The sequence below is a fragment of the Vulpes vulpes genome, chromosome 14 (genome assembly GCF_048418805.1).
Source record: "Vulpes vulpes isolate BD-2025 chromosome 14, VulVul3, whole genome shotgun sequence".
In the NCBI taxonomy this organism is placed as follows: domain Eukaryota; kingdom Metazoa; phylum Chordata; class Mammalia; order Carnivora; family Canidae; genus Vulpes; species Vulpes vulpes.
In genome coordinates, this window is record NC_132793.1 from 21,060,290 (window position 1) to 21,087,789 (window position 27,500).

A 27,500-nucleotide genomic window follows, 5' to 3' on the forward strand; every position below is an offset into this window, starting at 1 on the left:
GGCCTGCAAAGGGCTTCAGAAGTTATGCAGTCAACTCCCTCCATTCATTCCCTTTAAAGCAGCAGCTGAGGTCTCTGAAGGCTGGGGGACTCGGCCAAGGTCATCACAGTGAGAGGAGATCAGATGGAGGCTGTCAGTTACCACAGCTGCCTATTTGTAAAAATACACACACACACACACACACACATATAAAATTAAATTTGATTCGTACTAATTTTAATGTTTATCCAACCAGTGGTGGAAATGAAATTTTAATGCAAGATAACTATTTCAGAGTCTAAAAATTGAACACTTTCAACACTACATGAAGCTATGTGAATCCCAATCTACTGTACAGGAGAATAATGGATTCTTAATGGAATCTGTGCCTTAGAGTGGAAGAATGATTTTTAAATGAAAAAACCCCACGGAGGTGGTGATGAGAAATGAGTTTAGCCAGATGAATGATTCTAGCAGAAAGTAAGACAGCAAACCAGGCTGGAAAGTAGCCTTTTCTTAAAGATCTGATAAACCAAATGCAGACTGTGCCCAGTGAACAGTGTTTGCTCCCATCTTCCTAGTTCTGCCCCTGTGTTGTAGTTCTGATTCTCATAGATTCCCAGTCTCGAGGGTTTCATATGTGCTCCCCTCTTTTTTTTTATGTGTGCATACAGCCCCAACGGTGATATTAACCCATCTAACGAATATTCCTGGGGACCTAGGACTTGTCATTCGGCATTCTGATTTCAGTCCTGCATTTTTCTCACACAGCACAACCACCCTGAGCTTTTTGGCCTGGCAGAGAACACAGAAATAATTTAGTCCACTACCACATTTCAGACATAAGAAAACGGGGGCCCAGAGAGGCAAAGTACCTGGCCCAGGAATGTCACACGGTGAGTTAAAGACTCTAATCACAAAAGTTAAGCATTTTGACAGATTCATGAACTCTCGGGCAGTTCCATCTTCAGCTGTGAGGACCTCGCAGTCATATTTTGTAGCCTGAAGTGCTAATTAAACCTGAGGAATTATGGACTTCCTATTTATAGGTAGGAGTGAAGGCATTAAGTAGGCCATGAAACCTGGGGGACACAGGAGATTTTGTCTCCTGAGATTCACTATCACATTCAGCCTTTATGATTTTAAGGCAGAACTTCAGCAATGAATAGCTTCAACTCCCTTGATTCTGGACTTGGCCTTGAGCTGCCTCTTAGTCGTGAAGGACCACAGCTCCTACAGCCTTCTTGCATTCCATGAGATGGGAAACCCCACTTTTTCTGGCAAATCTTGCTCTCACCCAGTGGAAAGGTTAAAATCAGCCTTCCAAACCTATTTGTTACTTCAAAGGCTGTATTTCAAACTGTTTTTCTATTATTTCAAGTTCTCACCAACAAGTCGCAGCCAATATGCTTTCATTGAATTTGCAAGTGAAAGGAGAAAGGAAACCCACAAAAATGTTTTTAAAAGACATGCCACTTGGATATATGATTATCTCAGGTCTTTCTTTTTTTAACAGTTCAGAGTGGCTTTCACTGGATTGCCCAAATCAAATCTCTCTCCAGAGGCCTAGCAGTGTGAGCAAAAGCGCTGAAATCAAAGAACTTTCAAGTTTTTTTAATCTGTAAGAGACTGTGGTACTGGGGAAAAAGTCATTTAACCTCTCTCCATCGGTTCCCACTTCTGTACAATGAGGATATAACTATGGAGGTACCTCTCCAGGGCACTGTGTGGATTGGCTAATTAAAGCTAATTAGGCCCTTGGAAAGAACCAGAAAATACTATGTAAGTGCTGAGTATTTATGGGCCACTAACAGTCACAAAACTCCTAAGGGACAAGATTTTGTGCAGACAGCACAATCTCTATTGGTGATTACTAATTACCCGCTGCTTACAAAGAAAGCATCAGGTGTTCTATAGCAAGGCAGGGAAAAGAAACATCACACGATGTCGTTCAACAACACCATCTTTATTCAAAAATATATATCTATGAGACATTTCAGAATATACTGCTGCCACCAATGACAGCCTATACTTCTAAATAAAGTCCTAAATTAATATACAAATTTAAGCTTTAAAAATATTCTTTAAGAAAAACAAAACAAAACAAAAGAAGAATGAAGACTTTCTGAGGAATATGACCTAAAGGAAAGGTCCTTTGAGGCCTATGGGTGCCCTAAGTAAAGAAAACACACAACACAAAACCACCCACCCCACCCCACCCGATCACCTCATACATACAAGGAGAAGAAAGGTTCACTTAAATTAAACAAATGAAGTAATAGCACACTTGGGGAGGATACGGGGAGAATTAAAATTTAAAAAACAAAAGCATTTCATTAAAAAACACAACAAAACAAAAAACCCAAAACTAACTTCCTTATAAGGAAGTCCACTAGTAACAGGGGTTAGGAGGCCAACACATTCATTTACATAATTGCTACAGTTTCATTTCTTGCTCTTGCTGTAATAATTATGCACCAATTGCTGGTCAAACTCAATCAGATAAAACATAGCAGTGGGCGAAATCCATTATGTCATAACATTTTCATCTAGATGACAGAAGCAAATATCTACTATACCCCTTTGATTCATGGCTAGTAACATTTTGCTTCCTTGGTCAAAGCACAGAGAATGTCCAAGATGGGTCTATTCCAAAACAAGCGCTCATGTGTAGGACTAAAGCAGCACGCCATATGGGGAGGGGGAATATGTGCAGAAACAGCAAATATTAGAATTGATCTTTCAATTTTAGAAAAGTCACCTACTGCCCTATGGCCTCTGGGAAGAAAAACTTTGTAGAGACTCATTAATTCAATAATGACAGGACAACAGGCAGTGTCAATAAGCAAACACACAGTCTGTATTCAAATCCAAAAAACAGCTTAAATGCTACTTACTATGTTCTACAGAGAGTTAAACTGAACACCTGCTACGACTTTTCATCCTTTTTGCTTCATGGCAGGCAGGAGAGCTTCTTAAAGGAAAGCCTGCCACACGTTTAAAACACAGGCTATGTTTCAACATGTTTAACATGTAAGATTACAAGTAATTGGCTTTTTGGTAATCCTGAAAATAACTCAAAATAATGGAGATTCTGAAGCCCCCACCACTGAATTCCTTTTTACAGCTTCTGGATTTCAGCCTCTGGGCTCTGACTCCTAGTATACTATTTGGGCGAATTGGTTTCTGCCCTTTCCAATGTCAAAAATAAGCCTGCCAAATCAGAGTGATTTCCAGTCAGCAGGCCTAACCTTCACTAAAAGCAAGGTAAAAATCCTCTCAAACTACATTATATAGTCATAATGTCAGCTGGCATGATAGTGGAATTAAAACCCAAAATTAAAATCCGTGACTTACCCCCTTCCTCTGCCCAAGCTATTCAGTCACAGCTCATCAGAGTACTTTTCCTCCCCCGGGCATAAGGACAGGCACAGTGGCCAGTGGCAGAAACTGACAAACACAAAGTGTCATATTCACAAGGGACATGTTCATGTTTACTCACCATACTGTAGACATGCGCCCAGTGAAGGAAAGGAGTGTGAGCCCTACTCCCCAAGAGACATGGGCTGAAAAAGCAACACCTGTGCAGAGCCCAGACTCGGTAGCTTTTGGGGTCCACCAGTGCCATTTCTAACAACCGCCTTCACAACCGATTTGGGCCAAAAGACCATGTTTTTAGGAACGTTTTCTCAGACAGTGGGTGCCTGGGAAGGTTGTTTGTAGGAACCTGAAGTAAGTAACTTATTTTTAACTCATGCCTGTGATCCCTGTTACTCTTGTTTCTCAACTACAACTTCATGTCCCAGATCAGCTGTGAATCTAATTGCTAGATTCCCTAGTCAGCTTATAAAACAAACACACCTCACCTCTGACTACATGTCACTGGAAGTAAGGAAAAGGAAGGATGAGATTTGGCAAACTCTTTATGGCAAAGCTGCTTGACAGTTGTGCCTCCAACCTTTGGGGTGGATGGTAGCCAGGAAAGTCAATGACACCAGAGTAAGTCCTTCAGTGGAGGCCTGTACTGAACTTGAACAAGCCCAGCTCAGAAAAGAAGCTGCTTTCGTGACACAATGCTGTCCTAAGCGACAAGATTCTTCTGAAAGCTTCCAGAAGTACACATGATTTTCGTAACTTCTTGGGTGTAAAGAGAGAGCTAAGAATGGAAAACCAACAGGGGCATGAACACATGAAGTGGGAGTTTGTATTCCTTCCATATATGAACCTAAATGACTCCACTTGCCACTGTTGTGAATTGTGCTCAACAAAGAGAGGACGGAGAGGAGAATCAGGGTCTGTGGTTCTTTCTTGAGGCTGCAGGACCAGGATGAAGGAGGGACAGAACCTGGGGCCACAAGGTTATTTCCAACCATGACTTGCCCTCTTCTTTCTGTTGGTAGAGATGGGAATCTGGGGCATGACACCTGTCCTAGTCAGTCGAAAACAGGTCACCAGCAGAGGGCAGGGGGGCCAAGCCTCCTGTGACGTTGGGCAGCAATGAGAGGTCTGGCAAGCTCTGAATATGGGACTTCAGTTCCTTGCGGACCTGGGTTACCCGAGCAAGCTTCTGTTTATATTCCTAAGGAGACAAAGAGAAGACAATGCAGTTAAGTCTGTAGGTGCTGGTCAGGCTTAAAGAGCCAATACAGATACTCTCAGCTTCTTGCTCTATTTCTTCCCACCAAACCACTCCTCCCCTTTTCAGCTAAACTACAATGCTGGGGTTCTCAAAAGGAAAAAAACCCTTGACGTAAAAAAGGAAAGCAGAATTCAATACTGGCAACAGTGAATTAAATGGTATTTAACTTTGCACTTGAGATTGGAAGTAAAAGCAGTGACATTTTGTATTTGTATTCTCTTAAATGGTTCTTATCTATTTCAAATCATAAAATAGATGCTCAGGTTTTACAATTATCTTGAGGACTCCACCTAAACATGCCTAGAAAAATTACTATAAAGCTACACAGTCTATATTAAACTGAGAGTAATCCAGATCTATCACCTATCACAAACAAGCACCACGGAAGCTCAAAATACCCACTGCCACTACCTATGTCAAGGATTCCCTTGTTCTATAACTGAGCAACTGTGGCAGGCCTGAAAGAGGCCTTTGAGTAGGCTCCCCTCAACACACCAGGCTTATCTTCCAGAAGCCCAGCTTTCATCAAGCTATTTCCTTGAGAAAATGAAGTGTGGCATTGCCCTGTGTCTGTGACTGCTCAGAGCTCAAGGTCTGCTAAGATTAGCTCCTGCCCAAATAGATTTCCCACAACTTTCTAGCCCCCTACACATAGGCCACTGTCTGAGTGCACCATTTGTTTGGGATTCCGCCCTAGCCTGGAGGGGGACCTTTCTCCCCCGGTCTCAGTGAAGTTATGCCTCCACTTCCCTATCTGCTTCTCCGGGAAAAGCTCTCCTCATCCAGGAGCCTGGGCCCCATCTCCACCTGTTCTGGAGCCCTCCTGTGCATGGAGGTGCATCTGAACCCCCAAACAGGCTGCTCTGAGGTGCTCTCTTCATACATGTTAGACTTCTATGCTCCTCTAAAATCTGACTTCCCTGATGACAGGAACTTGGTATACTATTTTCTTTCCTCCCAGCAAAAGGCACCCTTGGTAAGTCTGTATGGAATAACAACCCTGGGACTTGTGAGGTTTGTATATGGCCCCTTTGGGGGCTGGTCTTTTTTTCTCAAGCTGTGTCATACTCCTCAGTCTTTCTGCAAAGACAGAAAGTTCCTGAGGATGGATCTCTGCAATTAATGCCTCTCCTGCAGGAATGTAGGAGAAAGCACTGGGCAATGAGTCAAATATTTGGGTTAGTTTTGGCTCTAACTTGCTTTGTGACTGTGCACATGATCTCTCTCTTGCTTTCTCCTCACCTTCCTTATCTGAAAGTGAAGGAACTGGCCCACCCATAAGATTGTTCTTCAAGTTCTAGATTCCTTCCTACCAAATACCTTCTACACTCTTAAAGAGGCAGAGAGTTTGAGGGTATATGCCTAAGCACTTCTAGAAAGAGTGATAAGACAGGGAACAGGTTAAATGAAGAACACTTAGTTCAAGTTGTAAAGACAAAGTCCAAGAAAGTAGTGGGAGAAGAGATATGTAGTATGGGCAGGGAGGCTCTGTGTCCACATCAGTCAAGGCTTCCACCTAAAATCAGAGCTGACACAAGCCGCTGGATGAAGACAGGGGAAGAAAGTAAGCCTTCCTGGCATCCCATTTCTTTCCTTTGTAGACTTAACACAACTAAAATAATGATATATGTAAATTATAAATAATGACTCCTTCATCAAACTAGTGAGCTTCAGGAAGCTAAGACTGGACCCTGCTTTATCCATCATTCACCATGACCAGCAGTGCCCTGTAAACAGCAGGTGTCCAACAGTTGCCCAATAAATTAACAATACTTAAAACATAACACTACAAGCACACATTAAATAATCAGCTTTCATTCTTAAAACTGAAAATTAATTTTACATCTGAGGATCTAAAATGTCAAGGTTCCCTGCACTTCCCTCTGCAAAGATTTTTCTTCTTTGGTTTTATACACTTCAAGGGAAATTAATAGAGAAGACCAACTCTCTATTACTGAACATGGATTCATTTAATTAACTTCTTCAGAATTCCATGTACATACAGGGTAAAATATAGTTACTAAACAGTTATTCCTTGCTCCCTGCTCAAATCCTCTGACCAAAGCTGATAGATGAAAGCCACCTTGACTTGGAGCCACCTCTTGGCAACTACAGAGGAATTTGATGGAAAGAATTCCTTAAGAACTGGTTTGAAGATCACGTGACCTTTAGTGAGCAGAGCTGGGGTCAGAATCCAAGGTTCGCACTCTTGGGTGACCCTCACACTAACTTAGCAAGTCCATCTGAGTTTAAAACAAAAGGCAGTTGATCTCATTAGATACCACCTTAAGTCAAATAATCCTCTCCCAGGTAATCCTCAAAAGACAAACACACACAAAACAAAAAACCCATTTGTTCCTGTTTGGGGGGTAGGTTGATTGGGAGAAAGTATCTCATCATGCTCAGGCAGCTATCCTATTCTAAGTATCATCAAAGTAACTGTTTTAATTAAGAGAAACATGTTCCTCATTAAAGTCCTCCCTCTGGGCTATTCTGAAGCTAATGGAACCTGTATATACCTCCTCATGCCCCTGGGTTACTCTTTCCATAGGGATTTCTACTTTCAGAGCAGGTGCATGAGCCTAGGAGGGCACCCACTACAGAAAGGATGAAAGTGGAACTGTCACTGAAAATGATTAAAAAAGCAGAGAGTTTATTTACATTTGCACCCAAAACAATGAAATACTACTTAGGTATAAATCTAACAAAATATGTTCAAGACCCATATGAGGAAAACTACAAAACTCTGATACAAAGAACTAAATAAATGGGAGATATTCCATGTTCATGAATAGGAAGGCTCAATACTGTAAGGATGTCAATTCCTCCCAACTTGATCTATAGATTCAATGCAGTCCCAATCAAAAACACAGTAAACTATTATGTAAATACAAAGGGCTTCTAAGGTTTACATAGAGAAGCAAAAGACTCCAAATAGCCAACACAATATTCAAAGGTCAGACACTACTTGACTCCAAGGCTTACTATAAAGCTACAGTAATCAAGCCAATGTAATACTTGCCCAAAGAATAGATAAATAGATCAATGAAACAGAACAGATCCAGAAACAGACCCACATATAGTCAACTGATCCCTGACAAAGGAGCAAAGACAACACAATGGAGAAAAGATAGTATTTTCAACAAAAAAAGTTGGAACAACTAGATACCCACATGCAAAAAACCAAATCTAGACACAGACCTTACACTCTTTACAAAAATTAACTCAAAACAAATAACAGACCTAAATCGAAAACACAGAACTATAGAACTCCTAGAAGACAGCAGAAGTAAATCTAGATGATCTTTGGTTTGGTGATGACTTTTAGGATACTATACCAAAGACCTGATCCATGAAAGAACGCCTAAGCTCAATTGCACAGAAATGAAAACTTTTCTGCTCTGCAAAAGACACTGTTAACAGAATGAAAAGACAAGACAGAATGGGAGAGAATGTTTGCAAAGGACATCTGGTATCAGAGAAATGCAAATTAAAACAAGATACAACCACACATCTGTTAGAATGACTAAAATCTGGAACACTGACACCACCAAATGTTGACAAGGATGTGGTGCAAGAGGAACTCACATACATTCTGGTAGGGATGCAAAATGGTACAACTCTTCTGGAAGACAGTTTGGTGGTTTCTTACAAAACTAAACATACTCTACCAACGGATCCAGCAATCATGCTCATTAGTATTTATACAAAGGAGTTAAAAGCTTATGCCACACAAAAACCTACACTTGAATGTTTACAGCAGCATTACTCATAACTACCAAAACCTGAAAGTAACCAAGAAGTTTAGTAGGTGAATGGGCTAATAAATTTAGGTATATCCAAACAACAATTACACAGCATTAAAAAGAAGGGAGATAGCAAGTCATGAAAAGACATGGTGAAATGTTAAATGCACATTATTAAATGAAAGAAGCCAATTTGAGAAGGCCATATACCTGTATGAGCCCAACTATATGGCATTCTGGAGAAGGCAAAACTATGGAGACAGGGGTTGGGGGCATGAATAGGCAGAGCAAAGAGGACTTTCAGGGTAGTGAAAATACTATAATGATGGACACATGCCATCATACATTTGTCCAAACCCACAGAATGTACAACACCTAGAATGAACCCTACAGTATGGACACAGGGTGATTAGGATGTGTCCATGTAGGTTCATCAACGGTAACAAATGCACCACATTGGTGGGGGAAGTTGGGAGTGCAGGGGCGGGGGGCATATGAGAAATCTCTGTACCTTTCTATTTTGCTGTGAACCTAAAACCATCCTAAAAAGAGAAGCCAAAAGGTCTAAATACATCAGCCAAGGGTGATTCTGAACATCCAAATACAGATAAAGACTGCCTTGAAAACTGTGAAAACACGCACCTGGCCTGGCTGGGACACTTGCATGGCTTAATGCTATGAGAAGAGATGAGCAGGTAAGAATTCATGGCAAACTCTCATTAGGTCAAACTGAATAGTAATAATTTTTAAGTCCCCTATAAGAGATTCAGTAGTAACAGACTGATCTCTTACTCTTCTTTTTAATTATTTAAAAAAAAATAGATTGTGTTTTCCCAAATAAAGTCATCTATAAATGCCACTGTGGACAAACAGAAAAAAATTGTGATTGAACCCAAACAAAACTATCCCCCAAACACAACTCCAACTCTCACTTGCCTTCAAGTTCTCTCGCTGCCAGGCTCCCCTGGTTGGGCGGCAGCACTTCCTCACTAGCTGCCTTTCCAGTTTTTCTCTTTGATTCTGGTCAGGTAGAGGAGACAGATCACGAAAACCCAAGAATCTTTCTTTTCAACCTACCAGTTTGTCTTCTAACCAAAGTTCGGTCCACAAGCTCTGCAGCTACAAGGTAACAAACTATGCCCTCAGCAGAAATCCAGCTTCTTTTCCTGATATCACAAAAATCAACGTGATGAGACCTGTTCACAATCCTCCAACTCATTTAAGTACACTATATCCTACAACCTCTTTAGTACACCAAGCACCACACTCAGCTAGAGAAATGATGTGGCAAGGTGGTCACACGCTCCTTGTTTAAAATACCTTACATGTGTGTACAATAGAGGACTATGCCTCTAACATGCTATCCTGCCTGGAACAGGAATGTATAAGATCAGGACCTGTATGACTTCTAGCAGTAGGAGAACAGCTGCAGCATTCCTGCTCGTCGGCTTTCTCCCTCTCTCTCTCTCTCAATCACAACTCACCGGGTCTCTTTTCTGTAGCCCATCTTCAGATATTTGCCTTTTCCCTACTACCTATCTTTAGAGGAGACAAGGCAAATCCAAGGGGTCCTGAAGCTCCCTCTTCCTTTCCTGATTATGCATAATTTATACCCGCTGGTGAAAGAGGCGAAGTGGGCTGGGCTGCCATTCAGCTGCATGCACCTACTGCAGCAAGACCCGTGGAGAGCCATGAAACAGGTGAAGATTCTATTAGACTTGCTGCCACTACCCTCTGTTTCAGGATCCTGGAGGAGATGAGGGGAGGATGTGGGCACCTGTGATAAACTGCCTGGGTTTATTTGACTGCCAAGAAATGTTTAAAACACAGAGGGTGAGGCCCAGTGTGCAGTTCTGAGATAATGCCTAGGATTTATGCTTCTGGCAAAGCTCTGGAACCTTGCCTCACAGACGCTCTGATCATGCAGTAGAAAACGTGTCCAACACCCCCTGCTTCCTGTGGATTCAGCTGATGCTGTGCGAACACAGACAATCATGGAGCACTAAGACAACTGGCTAAAGGGAGCAACGCTTCCACATTCTTTGCCTTTTTTGGTTAGGAGCAGCAGGCAAGACCTGATATGCTGCAGATGAGTTCTGAGATAAGAGGGTTAGAAATGACAGGGACTGACATTGCCATGACCTTTCTACAGGAATTTCATTTTCAAAACAAAATTATAAGCTTCTCCTCTAAGCAACTCCTATAAGAAATACTGATCAAAATGTAAACATCTATTTTTTTCTGGCTAGAAAATTTACATAAAAAAATTAACATAAGAAAAATTATGTTAGAGGGATGCCTGGGTTGCTCAGTGGTTGAGCATTTACCTTCAGCTCAAGGCATGATCCTGGAGTCCCAGGATCGAGTCCCACATTGGACTCCCTGTGGCGAGCCCACTTCTCCTTCTGCCTATGTTTCTGCCTCTCTCTCTCTGTATCTCTCATGAATAAATAAATAAATAAAATCATTAAAAAAAAAAAAAGAAGAAGAAAAGAAAAATTGTTAGAAATAATACCACTGGCAGGGGCTCGATTTGATGAGACAAGATCTCCAGTATCAAGACCCACGTTTTCCTTTATCTTGCCCTGTTGTGCTATAGGACATATGGTATATAAAAAATCACCCACTGCTCGGCTACTCCCAATTAAGAGTCATAAAGGGTTATTACGCACGAAACAGTTTATGAAGGGCCCTGTTTTAAAGGTGACCTGCCATACTGAATTTAAGTCAAAGGATTGCTTAATCTCATGAAGGCTGAGAGCCAAACAGAAAGGGGAAGCTGACTCTCACCCTAAAATTATTTAACACCCCGAGTCAGCCCCCTTCATCCTGCCAGGAGGCTTATTACTTCTTGCCACTAAAGCACACAGGATCTACACTTAGAAATCATAGCCTCACTTAAACCACAATTAATGTACTTTTCTTTCTTTTGTTTTTTAGGGAAAATATATAAATCTTCTGACTGAAAATAAGAATAGCACTTCTAAGTTCTCTTCAAAGATCTTTGCGGGAACAAAAAACCATCACTGATCTGCACCTCTCCCCCAGCAGGCTCCATGCTCCCGTGGAACTCAGTGGCAGCTGCAACATTTTAAAATGATACATTTTAGGGTGTCACAGCAAGGCTGGAGCTGCTGAGTAAGACGCTGGGGAAGATAGGAGAAAAGGAGGAAGTTGTGGCTCAGCTCCAGTGCTCAGGGCCTCTCAGCTCCATTACTAAACCTGTAAGAAAGGTAAACACAAAGTATTTCCCAGAACGGAAAATGACAAAATGGCTACAATTAGAGGAATGTTCTCAGGGCAATCCAACCCATCCACTGGAGGAGTCAAATGGGACAGGACTTCTTAAGCTTGGAATTATACCACAAAGTGTCTTCAGGATGTTTTCTCCCCAGAAGACCCTCTACACAAAAGGTTTAAGGGAGCTTCTACTGCTGCAGCAAAAACTCCCTTCTGACAGGGATTTGCAGAAAAGAAGAAAAAGATGGTGTCTGTACAAAATTAAATTAATAAAAATGATACTAACAAAAAAATTCAATTTTAGGACTGGACAGGTTTTCAAACTTCATAAAACTAAATATTTACAATTTAACAGATGTCCATAAAATGCTTTAAAAAGAAATTTATTTTGGGGCACCTGGGTGGCTCGTCGGTTAAGTGTCTGATTCTTGATCTCGGCTCAGATCTTGATCTCATGGTCATGAGTTCAAGCCCGGCACTGGGCTCCACGCTGTGCGTGGAGCCTAATTAACAGAGAGGAGGAACAACAACAAAAAAAGAGATAGAGATTTATTTTAAAAATGTACCTGGGTCCTCCAAATATGCTTACATGTATGCCATGGTTCCCTCATTATATAAAAACAGGTAAAAACCATGCTACTAAAGTACAAGAACTATTTATGATTTATAATAAGTATTTTTTTTAGGGGCACCTGGGTGGCTCAATTAGTTTAGCGTCCAACTCTTGATTTTGGCTCAGGTCATGATCTCAGGGTTGTGAGATCGAGCCCCACATCTGGCTCCATGCTGAGTATGGAGACAGCTTAGGATTTTCCCTCTCCCTCTCCCTCTGCCCCTCCCCTCCATTTGAGCTCTAAAAAATAAACAAAGTAAGTGTTTTTTTTTTTTAAGTCAAATGTTAAAAATTTTAAGTTTTATTTTTTAAAAATCTTAAGTTTTATGCAAGTAACAAAGCCCAAAACTTGCTTCCTTAACAACCATTTTCATGGAAAACTAGGTTACGGATGTTGCACAAACATCAGAGATGCACGCCTTCCTATGGTTTCTCTTTCTGAGCCAAATACTGACAGAGTCCAGCCTTCCTGGAGGGCAGCTGAGAAGCAAAGGGTAGAAAGGTAAAGGGCACTTTCCACACAGAATAATGTTAGGTGATATTGATTATAATTTTAAATGCCAGAAGGTCTGCTTGGAGCAAGGCAGCCTGTAGGTTACTGCGCTGCATCCGAATACGGTTTTCTCTGCAAGCAATAAAAAGACCATTTCTTTCCATAAGCAAAAAATAAAAAAATAAAAGGAAGGAAATATATTTCCTGGTTCCTCCAAAAGACTGAGGATGTGTCACATCTCTCCCACCAGAGAGAGGTTGCTGTGATAGAACAGAAAATACGAAGTTGGAAAATCCAAGTTCAAATCCTACTCTACCACTTGCCTGTGGTGCACCATATGACTTTACCTTGCTGCGAGCTAAGCATCCTTACATTTAAGATGGGAATGGAAACTATGCCTCACCATGGGGTGATGCCAGATTTGAATGAGACCAGGCATGTGCTATAAACTGTTCAATGTGAAATCAGCAGATCCGAAGGCGAGAGGAACGACCACCACCACTCCCATGTTTATGGTTTTATAAGCAGTCCTTAGTCTTCCTGATTTGCATGCTAAGAAAAGGCATGCAGAATTGAAGAAAAAGAGAAGTGTTAATGGAATACAAAGATCTTTCTTCATACAAGTCATCTGAGTATGTCCTGAAAATTTAACACCTTTATTAGAAATTGGTTTGAGCGAATGAAAGAGCCTCCGGGCGCCTGGGTGGCTCCATCGTTAAGCATCTGACTTCAGCTCAGGTCATGATCTTGGGGTCCTGGGATGGAGCCCCACATTGGGCTGCTCTGTACTCAGCAGGGGGGAGTCTGTTTCTCTCTCTCCCTTTGCTTCTCTTCTCTTCGTGTTCGGGCTCTTTTTTCTTCTCTAATAAGTAAAAAAAAAATCTTAAAAAAAAAAAAGCCCCCCAACCTCCAAGACCATGATAAAAAGTCACAAAGTTTTATAACTAGGTAATACCACAGCCTAGTCCCATCAATCTAAAGGCCAAGAGAGAGGAAAAAATTTGTCTAAGCAGTAAAGCCTAGATCTCATGGGAGTATCACCATTTTGAAAGGAATCTCATCAAAAATATAGTCTGACCTAGCCTAGAGATGAACCAAACTGCAATCATACCAGCCACCTGAGATAGGACACTCTGCCAAGCATTAGTATAAGGTTAGGGATGAAAGAGTAACAACCCAGACAGGACTTTATGGTCTGGTCAGGGAAGTAATCAAATCCATAAACAGGATAACCATGTGGTGCTCTGAAGGAAAAAGACAGGGAGATAGGCCAGTACATATGAGGGGAACAGAGAAGAAACCTGGTTTTATGGGGTAGAGATGGGGGTAGGGTCTTGCAGAAATACTGTTTGATGTGGAATATAAATGATGAAATAGGAATCAACAAGGTGAGGGTAACCAGTGGGAAGGAAAGGCGGTAGAGTGTTCTAAGCAGAGGGAACAGCATATTTTGTAAAGTTGGGAGACCGAAAAGGCCAGCACAGACAAAATGCAATGGAACATGACAAGAGATATGGCTGATGAGGTCAGCAGAGGCAAGCCACGGGGCAGGGCATGGAGCGTGTGGCAGGAACATGCAAGGATCTGGGCTTATATTCCAGGAATAGGGGAAGCCATTTAAATGTTTACACAGGGAAATGACCTGCTCAGAGCTACATTTTGAAAAAAACCATGGAGTTGCCATGTGAAGAAAGAGTTACAAAACATAGGAACAAATGCAGGTGGTCTGCAAAGAGGCTAGTACAGGCAAGCAGGGGAGAGGTGGTGGCATTGGCGGCTAAGGTGATGGGCATGGACAAAGAGATGTAGAGAAGGGACTGAGGTGATGAAAATCACAAGGGCTTGCTGACCACTCAGATGGAGCACTCAGGCAACAGGAGGCTGTCTGGCAGAGGTGTGGCACAGGGGCTGAGGAGGAGACTGGAACAGGAGGAGGCTGGACTGACCCATCTGGGAGGTGGGACAAAGAGGGAGCAGTGTCAGATGAGCTCTGGAGTCTGCTTCTGATGAATGGCAATGCCATTCTCCAAGACAGGGAAAAAGAAGGAAAGGAAAGGTTGGAAGAAGAGGATGGTTTGTTTTGGTCATATGACATGTGAGGTGTCTGTGGAAATAAGATATATAGGTCTGAAGCACAAGGAAGGGTCTGGGCTAAAAATCTAGATTTAAGCCACTGGCACACAGGTGGTGGCTGAAGCCACTTCGAGTGTGTAACACAAGGACAGAATGAGAAAAAGTCTAAAATACCAATATTTACATGGTGAGGATGGAAAAAAGCTTACTAGGGACACACACAAAATAAAACTGGAACAGCAAGGGTGGTATACAGAAAGCAGAGAAGGAAAACACATAAAGGGTAATGAATAGTATTACGAGCTACAGAGAGGACCACAAAGAGAAAAGGAAACAAGGAGGTGGGGTGGGGGGGGATTAGTATCTTGGCTTTTGAGTCCAGACCAGTAGTGGCAGAGTCTGAAGATACCCACTGCAGGAGAATGTAGATATGCATGCCAAGCTGCAGTGGGTTCAGAAGTAAAGGCAGCAAGAGAAAATGGGGTAATTAAAAAGGGACAGTGGTAGTGTTGGGGGTGTGCTCACGTGAATGCTGTTCTGTTCAATATTAAAAAGGCAAAGCATGCTGCCTGAGAAGGGCACCTGTAGCCAGTCTACTGAAGAATTCTTGCACAGAAAGGAAATAAAGTGCCTCTGAAGGCTCCATGTGATAAAGAAAGGCAGATTCTAACAACTTCAGGTTAGACAAGTGTTAGGACCTGTTTGCCCCAGGTGAGGATAACACTGCTGTTTCATAAATGAAAACCACAATAATGATAAAAGGCTACAAGGACCACTGGTCTCAGCAGAGAAAGCCAGAAAAAGCCTGGAATGGGGACTACAGATCATCATCACTGAATCATAACTGGGGTAAATGACATCCATGAGAATAACTCCTAGCAAGTCTATGCCTCACAGAACAGAAACACGATGGGCAAAATAAAAGGACCCAGAAAAGCACCAAATACATCATACCAGACATTTTGAAGAAAAAGCAGACTGAGTCCATTAATCACTATCCAAACCCCAAGAATGCTCAAGAAGGCTGCTGGTAAATTTCTATTGTTTGAAACTGCAAAGTTACTCGGCTTCAAGTTCTCTAAGTATCTTATGTCCATACTTTTCCCTAAAGATGTTTAACAAATCTGAATAAGGGAGAAAAGCAAATAATGAGACTTGCAAAATCATAATGACAGCTAGTACCTTCACCTCTCCACATTAAGCAGGCCACACCATTGGGAGCTCATGGGCTTCGTTTGCACAGGTTCCATTTTGACTCCTGATTACAATTATGAACATTTTTACTCTAATAATAGAAAAAGACTTTATAATCTTATTTCAAGTCCTATATTTTATAAAGATAAAAACAAAAAGTCAGAGATGAAACTTCCAAGATTACAAAGTATGATACAATCCAATTGTACTTTCTACAAAAATTGCAACTTGAAGTGGGTGAAGGCCTACCTTAACACTAGTAGGAACATTCCTAAAGACTAAATAGATCTCTGCTCAAAATGACATGTATCCATTCGGTCACAGATATTTAGACACTAGAGCTCAAATTCCTGTAATTTGAACCTGCTCTCAAAGTGATGCTCAATCAAGTCAGTGTTAGAAGAAGAAGTAGCTGCTATTTTCCACAGCTGTTTCAAATGTAACAGATAACTTAAAACCTAGAAGAGAGCCCTATTTGTCTAATTAAACTATTCAATGCTCATTTCTTCACAAAACAATGATTAATCCTTAACTTGGGGATGGGTATCTGTATGTCCTATCTCCAAAGCTCTATTAAGTGACAGAATGCTGAAGATGCTTTGAAGAGCAAGAACTTCTAAGGTAGGAATGCATGCTAGTGGCAAAGACCTTGAAATGTATATAAACTCTAGCATACTTAAAGAAGACATCTACACATACACACAGAATCCATTTTTGGAAATTTACAGGAAAGAATTAATCCAAACTGGAAGTTAGCCCAAAGTAAAAACGAAACAAAACAACAACAAAACCCACACTAAAAACCAAAAACGCTCAATAAAAATAATCACTGATTATCCAACTATAGGTGTTCAAGCAACCATTTAAAATGTTAACATAGGTTTCTGTTAAGAGAAAATGATCATATAAAGTTAAAAAAAAAGCATAACAAAATTATCTATGTATTATGATCACTTTAATTTTAAAACTGGAGAAAAAATAAAATAAAATAAAATAAAAATAAAACTGGAGGAAAAAGGCACCAGGATAGCTCAGTAGATTGGAGCATCCTGCTCTTGGTTTTGGCTCGGGTCATGCTCTCAGGGTTGTGGCAGTGGGCCTTGTGTCAGGCTCCACACCATCTACTTGTTCTTTTCCCTCTGCTCCTCCTCTGGTAGCTCACTCTCTTTCTCCTCTCATTCAAATAAATAAATACAATCTCTTTTAAAAAAATAATAACTACAATTGGAGGAAAAAATAAAGGAAACATACCAAAATGAAGTTTTCTCTGGGTAGTGAGATTATCATTTTTTATACTTATTTTTTAAGTTTCTCTGTAATGTGTTTGTAATCAGAAAAACAGAAATAAAGAAAGAACTAACGGTTGAATAAGAATGAATGTTCTGGCAGGCAAGCAATGACAAGGGGCCCAGATGCTGTTTTCACTTAACATGTATATGTATTTTATAAATATGAAAAATTAGTGATACACACACCGGCCTAAACTCAATGGAACCATTTTAGAAAACAGGAGGAATTGCCAAAAGTTGGGCTATAAACATGGAAACAATGCTATGACTAAATGTATGGAATTCTAGCTGGGAGAACCTTGAAATCACGTCACTTCTTTAATATGAAGTCTCAAATGTTGGCAAACCATGCCCTTAGGTCACCAAGTATGTGAAGTACATTATAATGATTTTAATGTGGTATTTTCCTCTGGGATGAAAAGAGATGAACAAACATCAAAGTTTTCACATTGTAACATAAAAAGAATACACATATGAGTTCCTACCCAAACACACACACAAGCACGCACACAAACACTCTCACAGATAGAAAAGCTCTGGCTGCAAATCTGAGTGTTAAGGGCTGGCAGCAACTGAAAAGAATGGAAAGACTTAAAAGACGCAGCCTCTAAACTCAGAATTACTTGCAGAACCACACAATTCAAGAAAAGTCCCCAACTACTGGAAGGAAACTAGTACGTGGAGGTTCCCATATCAAAGCAGGGGTGAAAAAGCCATGGGCAAGCCATGGGTTGCCGTGTAGGGAAGGATGTGATTATGAACCCTCCATGGCGTCACTTGAGCACTGTAAGCAGACCGACCTTTTCAACAATGGCCGGGAATAGCCTGTGGTGCTGATAGCACTGTTAGTCTAGGGTGGAAAAGAATCATTTGCTAAGGAAGGCCAGTGAGTGTAGAGGTCTGTAAGCAGGTGGGGCCAGGCTAAGTAGGGCCTCTAAACTCCCAGAAGAATACTATAGATGTTCACTAGTGTCAGGAGTCAGGAGATTAGGGTTCTGGTCCTTGCTGACTTCCTCTATGACCCTGAACTGTTCAGACATTTTGAACTTTGTTTTCTCATCTAAAATGAGGATTAGATCACCTGTTCCCATCTGCCCTTATTGGAATGGACAATGAGATACTGGCTTTGAACATCATGGGAAAAAGAAGAATCTACTCCAAAGCTGACAAAAATGGAGCTCTCTATCTCCATCTATTGCCTATCCCATTATTGAAATAAATGCTTCTAACCATCTGCACCCTGCAGGGAGGGGGACGAGGATGCCAAAAACAACAGACGGCCATCAGTTTGGTTTAGTACCTCCTCAGCTACAGCCAAAGAATTTCTCAAGTTGTTATAACTAAAGTGTAAATAGAAATATGAAGAGTCACAAGGCGATGTCAGATCCTGGGACATTTCCCCCTTCCCAGCTGTATTGTCTGAACTGGAAGGTTCTACTCTGGAGTATTCATTACAGCCAAGAAGGAGGTGCCAAGCTGTGGAGAAACAGCAGCACCCTCAAGTTCAGTGAGTCAGTCATCCCTCACCTCCCCAGAGCATGCACAATCACAGCCAGGAGGGTACTTAGAACCTCAGTGGCAGTCAGCTGTCCCAAACCTTAGAAAGGTCTTCTCAGGGGCCACTCTGAAATGCTTCACGCAAGTATTTTAATCCCCCTACATAAGATGGCATTTTTCTAAAACAAGGCTCTTGGGGATTGTTGAAATGATTCAACTTTGGCTACTCTTCTGTGTAGGATGTCTTCCGGCTGTTGACCCAATGGAATCAAATTTAAAATAAAACAACAAAGGAAAACACAAACCTGGTGGAAAGTTACCAGATGTCTGCCTTGGATTCTATTCCTGGTCTGTGGCAAACTCCCTTCTCTGGGTCTGAGTTTCTTCACCAACTTGGAAGTCAGACTCTGTGATGTCTAAGGTTCTGTCCAGCTAAATGATCCGTGTTGATGACTTACCCAGACAACCAAGCCTCAACGTGCTACTTCATTTTGAGTGAAGAGTGAAGCTGACTGTCCTGCCTTGGTGCCTTTGCTTAGCACACATGTGTCTGTATGCATGTTTTGTAAACATGGGAGTACACACACCTACTACAAGGTGGCATACACTACTGCTTCTTCTGTGGTCCCTGATACTTATAGCACCTTAATAGGTCCTTTGTAATGTCAAATGCAGCAATAAGTGGGCCTCTAACATGCTTTTTAAGAATCTGCAGTAGAAATTTTAAAAAATCTAAGTAAATAGAAAAAATCTTGTGTTCATGGATTGGAATACTTGAGATTATTAAAATGGCAATAGTTCCCAAAGCAATCTAGAGATTCAGTACAATTCCTGTGAAAGTTCCAATGACTTTTTTTTTTCCAGAAATGACAGCCGAACATCATGATGTGAATGAAAATAACTGGGTATTAAGGGTAGTAAAACTGCAAGTACCTGCTCCTTTTTGACTTTTTTTCTCCAATGCTTGTACATATAGATCTGTATTCCTCCCCTCGGTCCCTCCCCTATCCCCCACATGCCCTGATCACTCAGATGGAACATATCCACATCATGCTTTATCCAAACTGACAAGACAGGAACTCCAACCAACCCATTCTTATTATGGCTTATGAGCTTCTAACAGACAACTGGGGTAATAGCCACCTCTGCCTATTAGAAACCTTCCATTTGCTCTAAAAACTGAAGTTTGGAGGCTTTTCTGGTACCTTTGGCCTTTACCTTTTTGAATTAACTTTTTGTACCCTCCGCACTTCTTAACCACCTCTAGGCTGCCATTTGTGCTTCCTTCCACATGCCCTCTTTTCCATTTCTAGGTTTTTGCATGTTTGTGATGAAAGCATTGCCAACAGTTTTGAAGCAGCCCCCTTCTAACCTTGCCTGGAGTTTAAGGGAAAGGTGGTAGGCCAATGGCAATTATAACATCCAGAAACAGAAGCAACAAACAAACAAGTAAACAAAACAAAACAAAACCCCATCATCTCAAAATGAATCATAATTCTACTTAAAAGGAGAAAAAAGCACTGTGGTTTTTTTTTTATGAAAAAACCCATAGGAGTTTCTATGAAAAGTCACCTTTCTTTACCACATATTAAATCAGATTTGTCAAACCACTTTTCATGCAACTTAAAAAACCAAAACACACAAAAAAAATCTTCATAGAAAAAGATTACACTGACTGATGTAATTTCATGCAGAAAACAAGTATTTACTGAGAAACAGTTATGTTCCTGGCACTGAAAGGGCATAAGACCATGTAAGCTAGCAGACTTTGGAAGATCTGCTGAAGGTATTACGGTGTTCAGAAACTGCCGATATGTTTAATAATTCTCTCATATTTTAAATAAACTTTTGACCAAATTAGTGTTATTAACATGTGCATTTTCTCCAGGTCTATTTCAACTTAGAGTGAGCTAGAATATTCTCCTTACTTCCTTCTCACATGCTAAACTCCCTGTTCACTGCTGTTTCTTCCCCCACTAGAGTGTAAGCTCCTTGAGGAAAGATCACACATCTTGCTCATCTTTGGACATCTTCTGAGTGACAAAGGCTTTGCTGACTTTATTTATGAATAAATAAGCAGCTTCTCGGGGATCCCTGGGTGGCTCAGTGGTTTGGCGACTGCCTTCAGCCCGGCGCGTGGTCCTGGAGGCATGTGGTCCTGGAGGCCCGGGATCGAGTCCCGCATTGGGCTCCTGCGTGGAGCTGGCTTCTCCCTCTGCCTGTGTCTCTGTCTCTATCAGTCTGTGTCTCTCATGAATAAATAAGTAAAATCTTAAAAAAAAAAAAAAAAAAAAAGCAGCTTCTTAAAGAGCACAGAGCCTATCCCATTGGAGGACTGTGGCACTTCCCTCCCACCCCTTCTGTCTTTTGTCTGTTTTCACTCATTTGTCTGTTCTAGTTTGGCTTTTCCATTTATAAACATATTTCTCTTCCTCAACTGCTATTTCCTTTTACAAAAAGACTTGCCTTCCAGGAAGTTTGCAGTTGACCTTAAACCACAATCAGAGTTGCCAACAGTCTCCTTAATCTACATTATGGACCATCCCCTGGTTTGGTTTTCTGTTCACCGCTATGTTTATGCCACCATGACTTCCTTGAGGGCAGAACACAATCTTTCTCTGTGAGCTGAAACTGCTTCTCCTACATACCAGTGTCTGAATCATCTTTGGCTCTGAATCATCATACTCCCTACCCCAAAGCTTAGGAGTCACCCAGAAATCTAACATAAGATTCATAAGTGAAAGACAAAAAGGTATGCTTGTTACATGAAGGAAGAGGTGAACAAAGAAGAAAGAAAGAGGACAGACAGAAAGAAAAGAAAGATGGACAGAAACAAAGACAGAAAGACAGACAGACTTCATGTGTTAACAAATTAGAACATTGGGAAGAAAACAGACTCTCAAGCAAATCATTACATTTCCAGAGTTCTAAGAATTGCATGCTCTTACATTAATGTCAATGAAAGGATTAAAAAATAAAAGCAGATTTCATTTACATTCTGATATAGCAATTTTAAAACAAGGACTGCCAGTGTTAAAAAAGTGAATGCTGAAGAGATAAATATACTTGACGGTCCTCATCAAGAAGACTTTGAGGATTTGGAGTAATTCATACTGGTAACCCATCATCTTTCAAGTGGCATCATATACTTTGCAAGTTTTGCCATCACCATAAGGGTATGGTGGAAGTAAGACCAGTCTGTTATGGAATGTGAGAGAAAAATTATAGATTCTAGAGAGCAGACTAGTCACATTTTTAGCAAACATGAGTCAAGAACTAAAGCCAGCTCTTAACATCTTATGTTGTATTCAGTCATTTGATTTTTTTAATTAAGCAAATTTAGCTTCATTTTGAAGCTAATGGTTTTGTTCAAGTGGCTAAGAGACTTGGTTTTTGAGGGAAAAAAAGGACCTTTATTTAGCTGAGAATCTGTATTTTCCAGTGATGGGAGCCTCCTGATTCTTAAGCAATGGAATCCCAAAGCCCAGATGAGCAGAGGAATCTGGACTGGAAAGCTACAGAACAGACCCAAATCTCTGATCCATCTCTCTGCTTAATGACCTTTCATGACATCTTGCAAACCACTAGTTCTACCGAAACCAGAATCATCCCCTAAGAAACATAGGGAGGCAAGTGCAACTGTGAGGAAGGGAAATAAACAAAGAGTTAATCCACTCTACCAACCCAATCTCCTTCTCAAAGACTCTGTCCTCTATGGTTGCTTGCCACGTTCCATCCAACAGCTGCTCATGATAATCAATGTCTGACAGATCAGAGAAAGCCCTTAATGTGTCGCCAAGGGGCAGTTCAACAGATGGCATGGTGACTTACAACCAGAATCATTAATTACACTCTCTTATTAGTCCCGGGGCACAGTGCTGAGAATGCTTCCTCAGTGAAAGATGAGCATTTCAGATAAATGACCGTCTGGTACTGCCTGTGAAACTCCCTTTAGGATTTCTGGTCAGTGTTGATTTCTAAATCTAAGCCATACTACTTTCACAGCCATTTCCCATCTTCCACTTCCAGGCTGGCTTATGAAGTAGCCTGTACCACCACCCAGCCCTGCTCCTGTAATCACTGCAGGTGAGGACAGCATCAAAAGTGCCCTCATTCTCTGCCCTCAAGTCAGTGACTGTGGAAAAGCAAACACCATCATCTCAGCCATAGGACTAGCTCTGTTTCCCCTCTCTCTGTACCAGAGAATGTGTTTCTTGTGTGCTGGAGTGGGGAAGGGGGAGTATCCCCTGCCTCCCTTAACCACTCTGGTGTTTCTTATATGTAACTGATTCTCAGCTCAAACTGTCCTCACCCTTGAAACCACTAGCAGCTTGGGGCAAAGCTTCCCAAATGTCCACTCTGCTGGATGTGTTATGCAAGCACTGATATTGAACCACCACGTACTTAAAAAAGAAGCCAAATAAATGCATGGTGAGAAACTAGTTCTAAAGCCCATCCCTAAGGGCATTCAGACTGATGTCAATTCAGGGTAGAAATTGGTTCCTTCTCAACAATTTGAGAACTGGACTCCCTACACATTACTGTGAAATTCTACGACTGACTGCAAAGCTTATAGGCAGACTACTTACTGACCTTAACCATGGATATAAGTAAAAAATAAATCTCAATATAATCTAAAAGAAAGACAATTTTAAGTATTTTCCAAATACTACCAAATACACATACTTTGGTTTTGTCAATCACCTGGTCTTTTTGAACCTCAACTACAATTTTTTTTAATGTGATTTCAAACAAAAGTAATCAAGATACTAAATGCTCTAGGATTTCATTGTTTTTTGCATTCCAGTTTGTTCTTTCTTGGACACACAAAAATGTGACTTCAATTTTCAACTCGGTTCAAATAATTACAGTATCTGATAGATGTTATCATCTCATAAATTTTTTAAAAGACAAAAAGATGTGTCAGTGAAAGCACAGTGAAAACCTCCTACTGTGGACTACAGGGAGGGAAACTTGGGGAGTCTGGGTCGGTCTCACCGTGTACTCACTTCTAGTTTTTTCTCCTTTTCTGACAAAACATCTTTCTGGTTCTGGGTGTACTCCACCAGCATCCGAGCCAGCTGGCGCCGATCTTCCAGTTCTGCCGCCAGACGCCCGTTATATTCTGCTAGTAACAGACATGCTTCATCTACTGTTTTTGAAAGACGTTCAGCTGCCTCTTTGTCTACGTACAAATGAGACCAAAAAATAGAGACAATATAGAAATCACACAGGCATGATTGCAAACATTTCTGGGGGAGGTTAACAGTTTCTCTCCCAATGTAGAGAGTCCAAGAATAAGCCAGAACCTGTAGACAAACAATGGACTGGCTGACAGAGTAATCCAAAGGCACTCACTCCTGTTAATAAGGCAGGACATCTCTGAATTACCTGAAGTGAGGCAATTATATAAGGAGGGGAATGTTGCAAAGGATTTCTAAATGCCTATTCCTGCAAAAGCTCTACAAATAAAACAGAAAGATATTTAAGGTCATACATGAAATAATTTTTCCTTGCCTCTGAGAATCTCAAAAGCACCTTCATTTATATTATTTTGTTAAGTATTCTTTGCACATTCTTCCAAAATACAAAAGCAAGCATTCATTTCTTGGGTATGGAAACTAAGACCAAATAAAAGCTATAGGACAGGTTCGATATCCTGCAGTTAGCAGAGGAGTTGGGTATCAAAACTATGTCTCTAAAATGGGCCTATAAGAGTCTATCCCTTATAAATAAATATCTAAGCCTTGAAACCTGGGGGTGAGCTCTCTTCTTCCATTCAACAAAATAAAGGGCCTCATAATAACAGATAATCTTTCAAATTCTTAAAACATGACCCACAGTAAGAAATACACTTTTATGCAAACACATAAAAAGAAAGCTTCATAAAACAATACTATCCTTATTATGTGCAAAGTGTTCCATCTTCTATTCTTTTTTGTTTTGTTTTTAATTTTGGTCATTACCAACCAGACTGATTTCACATCTAATTAATGGGTTTTAACTCACTGGGAAAAAAACTGTTGAAGTATCAAAGTATAAGAAAGGATATTCTTAAGAAAGGTAAGGTGAACAAGGTGCACTCAACATTAGGAAATGAGAGGAAGGGACAAAAGGATGAGCTGTATTAGAAAAGAACTGATATAATTAATTTCACATGGGTCTGGTGAAATTAGAACTCTAATTTGTATACAGCATTTTAAAAAAGGTCCTTAAGGGTCAAAAGAGTAGATCAGTGTTTTGAAGCCAAGAGCTCTAGGGATTTCCAGTAGCTCTACAGAACAAACTAGAAAGGGGATAGTGATACAGGATGCTGCTCCCTATAAATGTATGTCATCAGAGGTGAGAGACCTCAGCATTCTTATAGGCAATTGGGATTTAAGAATTCCCAACATAGTTTCTCTACTGGACAGTCTGCCTGACTTTCAGACACCTTCTTAATATGAATGTCAGGAGATAAACTGTTGAGAGATCCTAAATTAGGACTGATGCTAAAGATCAGGTTCCTTAGGAGCAGGGAAACAAAAGTATGTTCTTGGTGAAGGAGTTTAAGAGTGAGCTAAAGACAGTACAGAGGAAAGAGACAATCTCAGTCACAGAGAATTAAAGACGACGGTGAACTTTATTCTTCAAGATTGGTGGTATGGTCGAAGAACAAGGAGCTGGAGTGGTGAGGTTGGTTTTGGCTTTGTCATTGTTTGACTGCATCTCTTCCCCCCCCCCCCCCCCCCCCCGCCAAGTGTGTAATACATTATAATGTTTTGAGTGCCCATGGCAAAAACAGCAAGTGTTTTAGTTTAAAACACTAATTTTAAAGATTAAAAGAAAAAAATCAATTCTCACCCTCTAAGTTGTACAAGGGAGATAATTCCTTCACACAAATAATTACGACCCAGAAAAATAACTGTGATCGTTTTAGGATCTACTAAAAAAAATGCAGTCAAAACACAGCAGTTAGATGCCTACTCCAAAGAACTTACCTGTGGCTATCCTCCATGCCCAGTTACACAGGCCACTGGCTGTGTGCCTCTTTGGCCAGCGCTCCATTTGTGCACGAGCATTCCATTCCCTCTTGCTTACTCCAAGATCCTGTTTCTGTGACTGTCCCTTGTGCTTCCCCACACCTTTCAATTTCTTTCTCTTCCTCCACAACCACTATCATCAGGATACAAACATGCTGCTCTACCTTTTGTCCTTACGTCACTCTCTAGCTCCTGCCTCATTTCCCTGCTTCCTTTACAGAACCCTTAAGGAGAACTGACTATACTCCAGGTGCCCACCGCCTCTCCAACCACTGCAATTCACCTCCTGCAATCAGACTGCTAGACCCTAAACCTTCCAAGTAACTGAACAAATATGTGGGCTCCCATTATGCGCCCAACACCATTCTAGGCTCTCAGAGCAACAGGGAACACAAACGACAAAAATTCTCTGCCCCAAAGGAGTTTACATTCTCAGGTTAGAATAGAAAGAATATAGATAAGAATTCTAGAGAAAAAAAGGCAGAGGAGAAAGCCCGGGGCATTCAGAGGGAAAAATATGATATTAAATGTGGTGGTGAGGGTAGGCTTCACTGGGATGGTATGTAAACCAAGACCTGGAGAAAGTGCGAGAACAAGCCATGTGACTATGTGGGAAAGATCATTCCAAGCAGAGGAACAGCAAGTACCAAGGCCCTAGAAGGGGGAAGTGCCTGGCAAGAAGCCTACGTGACTGGAATGCTCTAAACAGAGGGAGACATGGTCCAACTTCCATTTGGACAGATCACTCTGGTTACTCTGCTTATGTGGAGAACAGAACAATGGCTGGGGGTGGGAGATAAGGAGGAAGCAGGGAGACCAAAGAGGAAATAACTGCAATAATCCAAGTGAAGATGGTGGCAACTTGCACCAGGTGGTAGCACCAGAAGTGGTGACAATGTTAGATACCGGTGTCAGATACTGGTTTTGGTCCTAATCAACAGGAATTATGAGAGGATCATTTACTGATATGGGGACGACCCTGAGAACAATGAATTTTGGAGAGATGACAAGAAGTTTGGTTTGAGACAGGTCAAGTTTGAAATGCCTTTTGAGATACCCAACTAGTAACACTAAGCAGACTCTCAAGTTGAAGTGAAAAGTCAACAATAGAAGATATAAATTAGGGAGTTATTAGTCTAAATATTATTCAAAGTCATCAAACTTGTAAGAGGAACTGTCAGTGAAACTAACTACAGCACTAAGTACTCAACATTAAGAAGTCAAAGAGGAGTGAAGAAACCAGCAAAAGAGACTAAAGAGCCATTGCCAGAGGAGGAGAGGAAAGCTAGGATAAAGTCCTACTTTCTGCTGCTGCTGCAACAAATCTACCACAATTCAGTGGCTGAAAATAACACAAATGTATTAACTTAGTATTTAATATCATGGCCTCTTCCTCCATCTTCAAAATACATCTCTCCAAAGACTGTTTCCAGGGTCCCATTTCCTTCTCTGACTATTGCTCTCCCTCTCAGAAGGGCCCTGTGATTAGATGGGGCCCACCTGAATCATCCATGATATTCCTCCCACTTCAAGATCCTTAACTTCATCATATCTAGAAGGTCCCTTCTGCCATATAAGATCATATACTCATAGGTTCTGGGGATTAGGACAAGGATGGAGGGGTGGGGGTGGCCAGGGGTATCATTATTCTGTCTACTGCACCAAATGAGAAGAAATGACTAACTAGGCCAAATGTCACTAAGATCAAGTTACGA

General features: G+C 41.1%; 1 protein-coding gene across 1 annotated transcript in view; it reads right to left on the minus strand.

Annotated features, from left to right (window-relative positions):
- Positions 1-1,926: 1,926 nt before the first annotated feature.
- The window catches only part of RPRD1B (regulation of nuclear pre-mRNA domain containing 1B), a 52,512-nt gene continuing 26,938 nt past the window's right edge, over positions 1,927-27,500 (minus strand). Inside the window, exons 6-7 of the mRNA XM_026009689.2 lie at positions 23,773-23,948; positions 1,927-4,558 (exon numbers count right to left, since the gene is read on the minus strand). Of these exons, the coding sequence (XP_025865474.2) occupies positions 4,409-4,558; positions 23,773-23,948 (326 nt within the window). The 3' untranslated portion in view covers positions 1,927-4,408. The remainder of the gene's footprint in view (positions 4,559-23,772; positions 23,949-27,500) is intronic.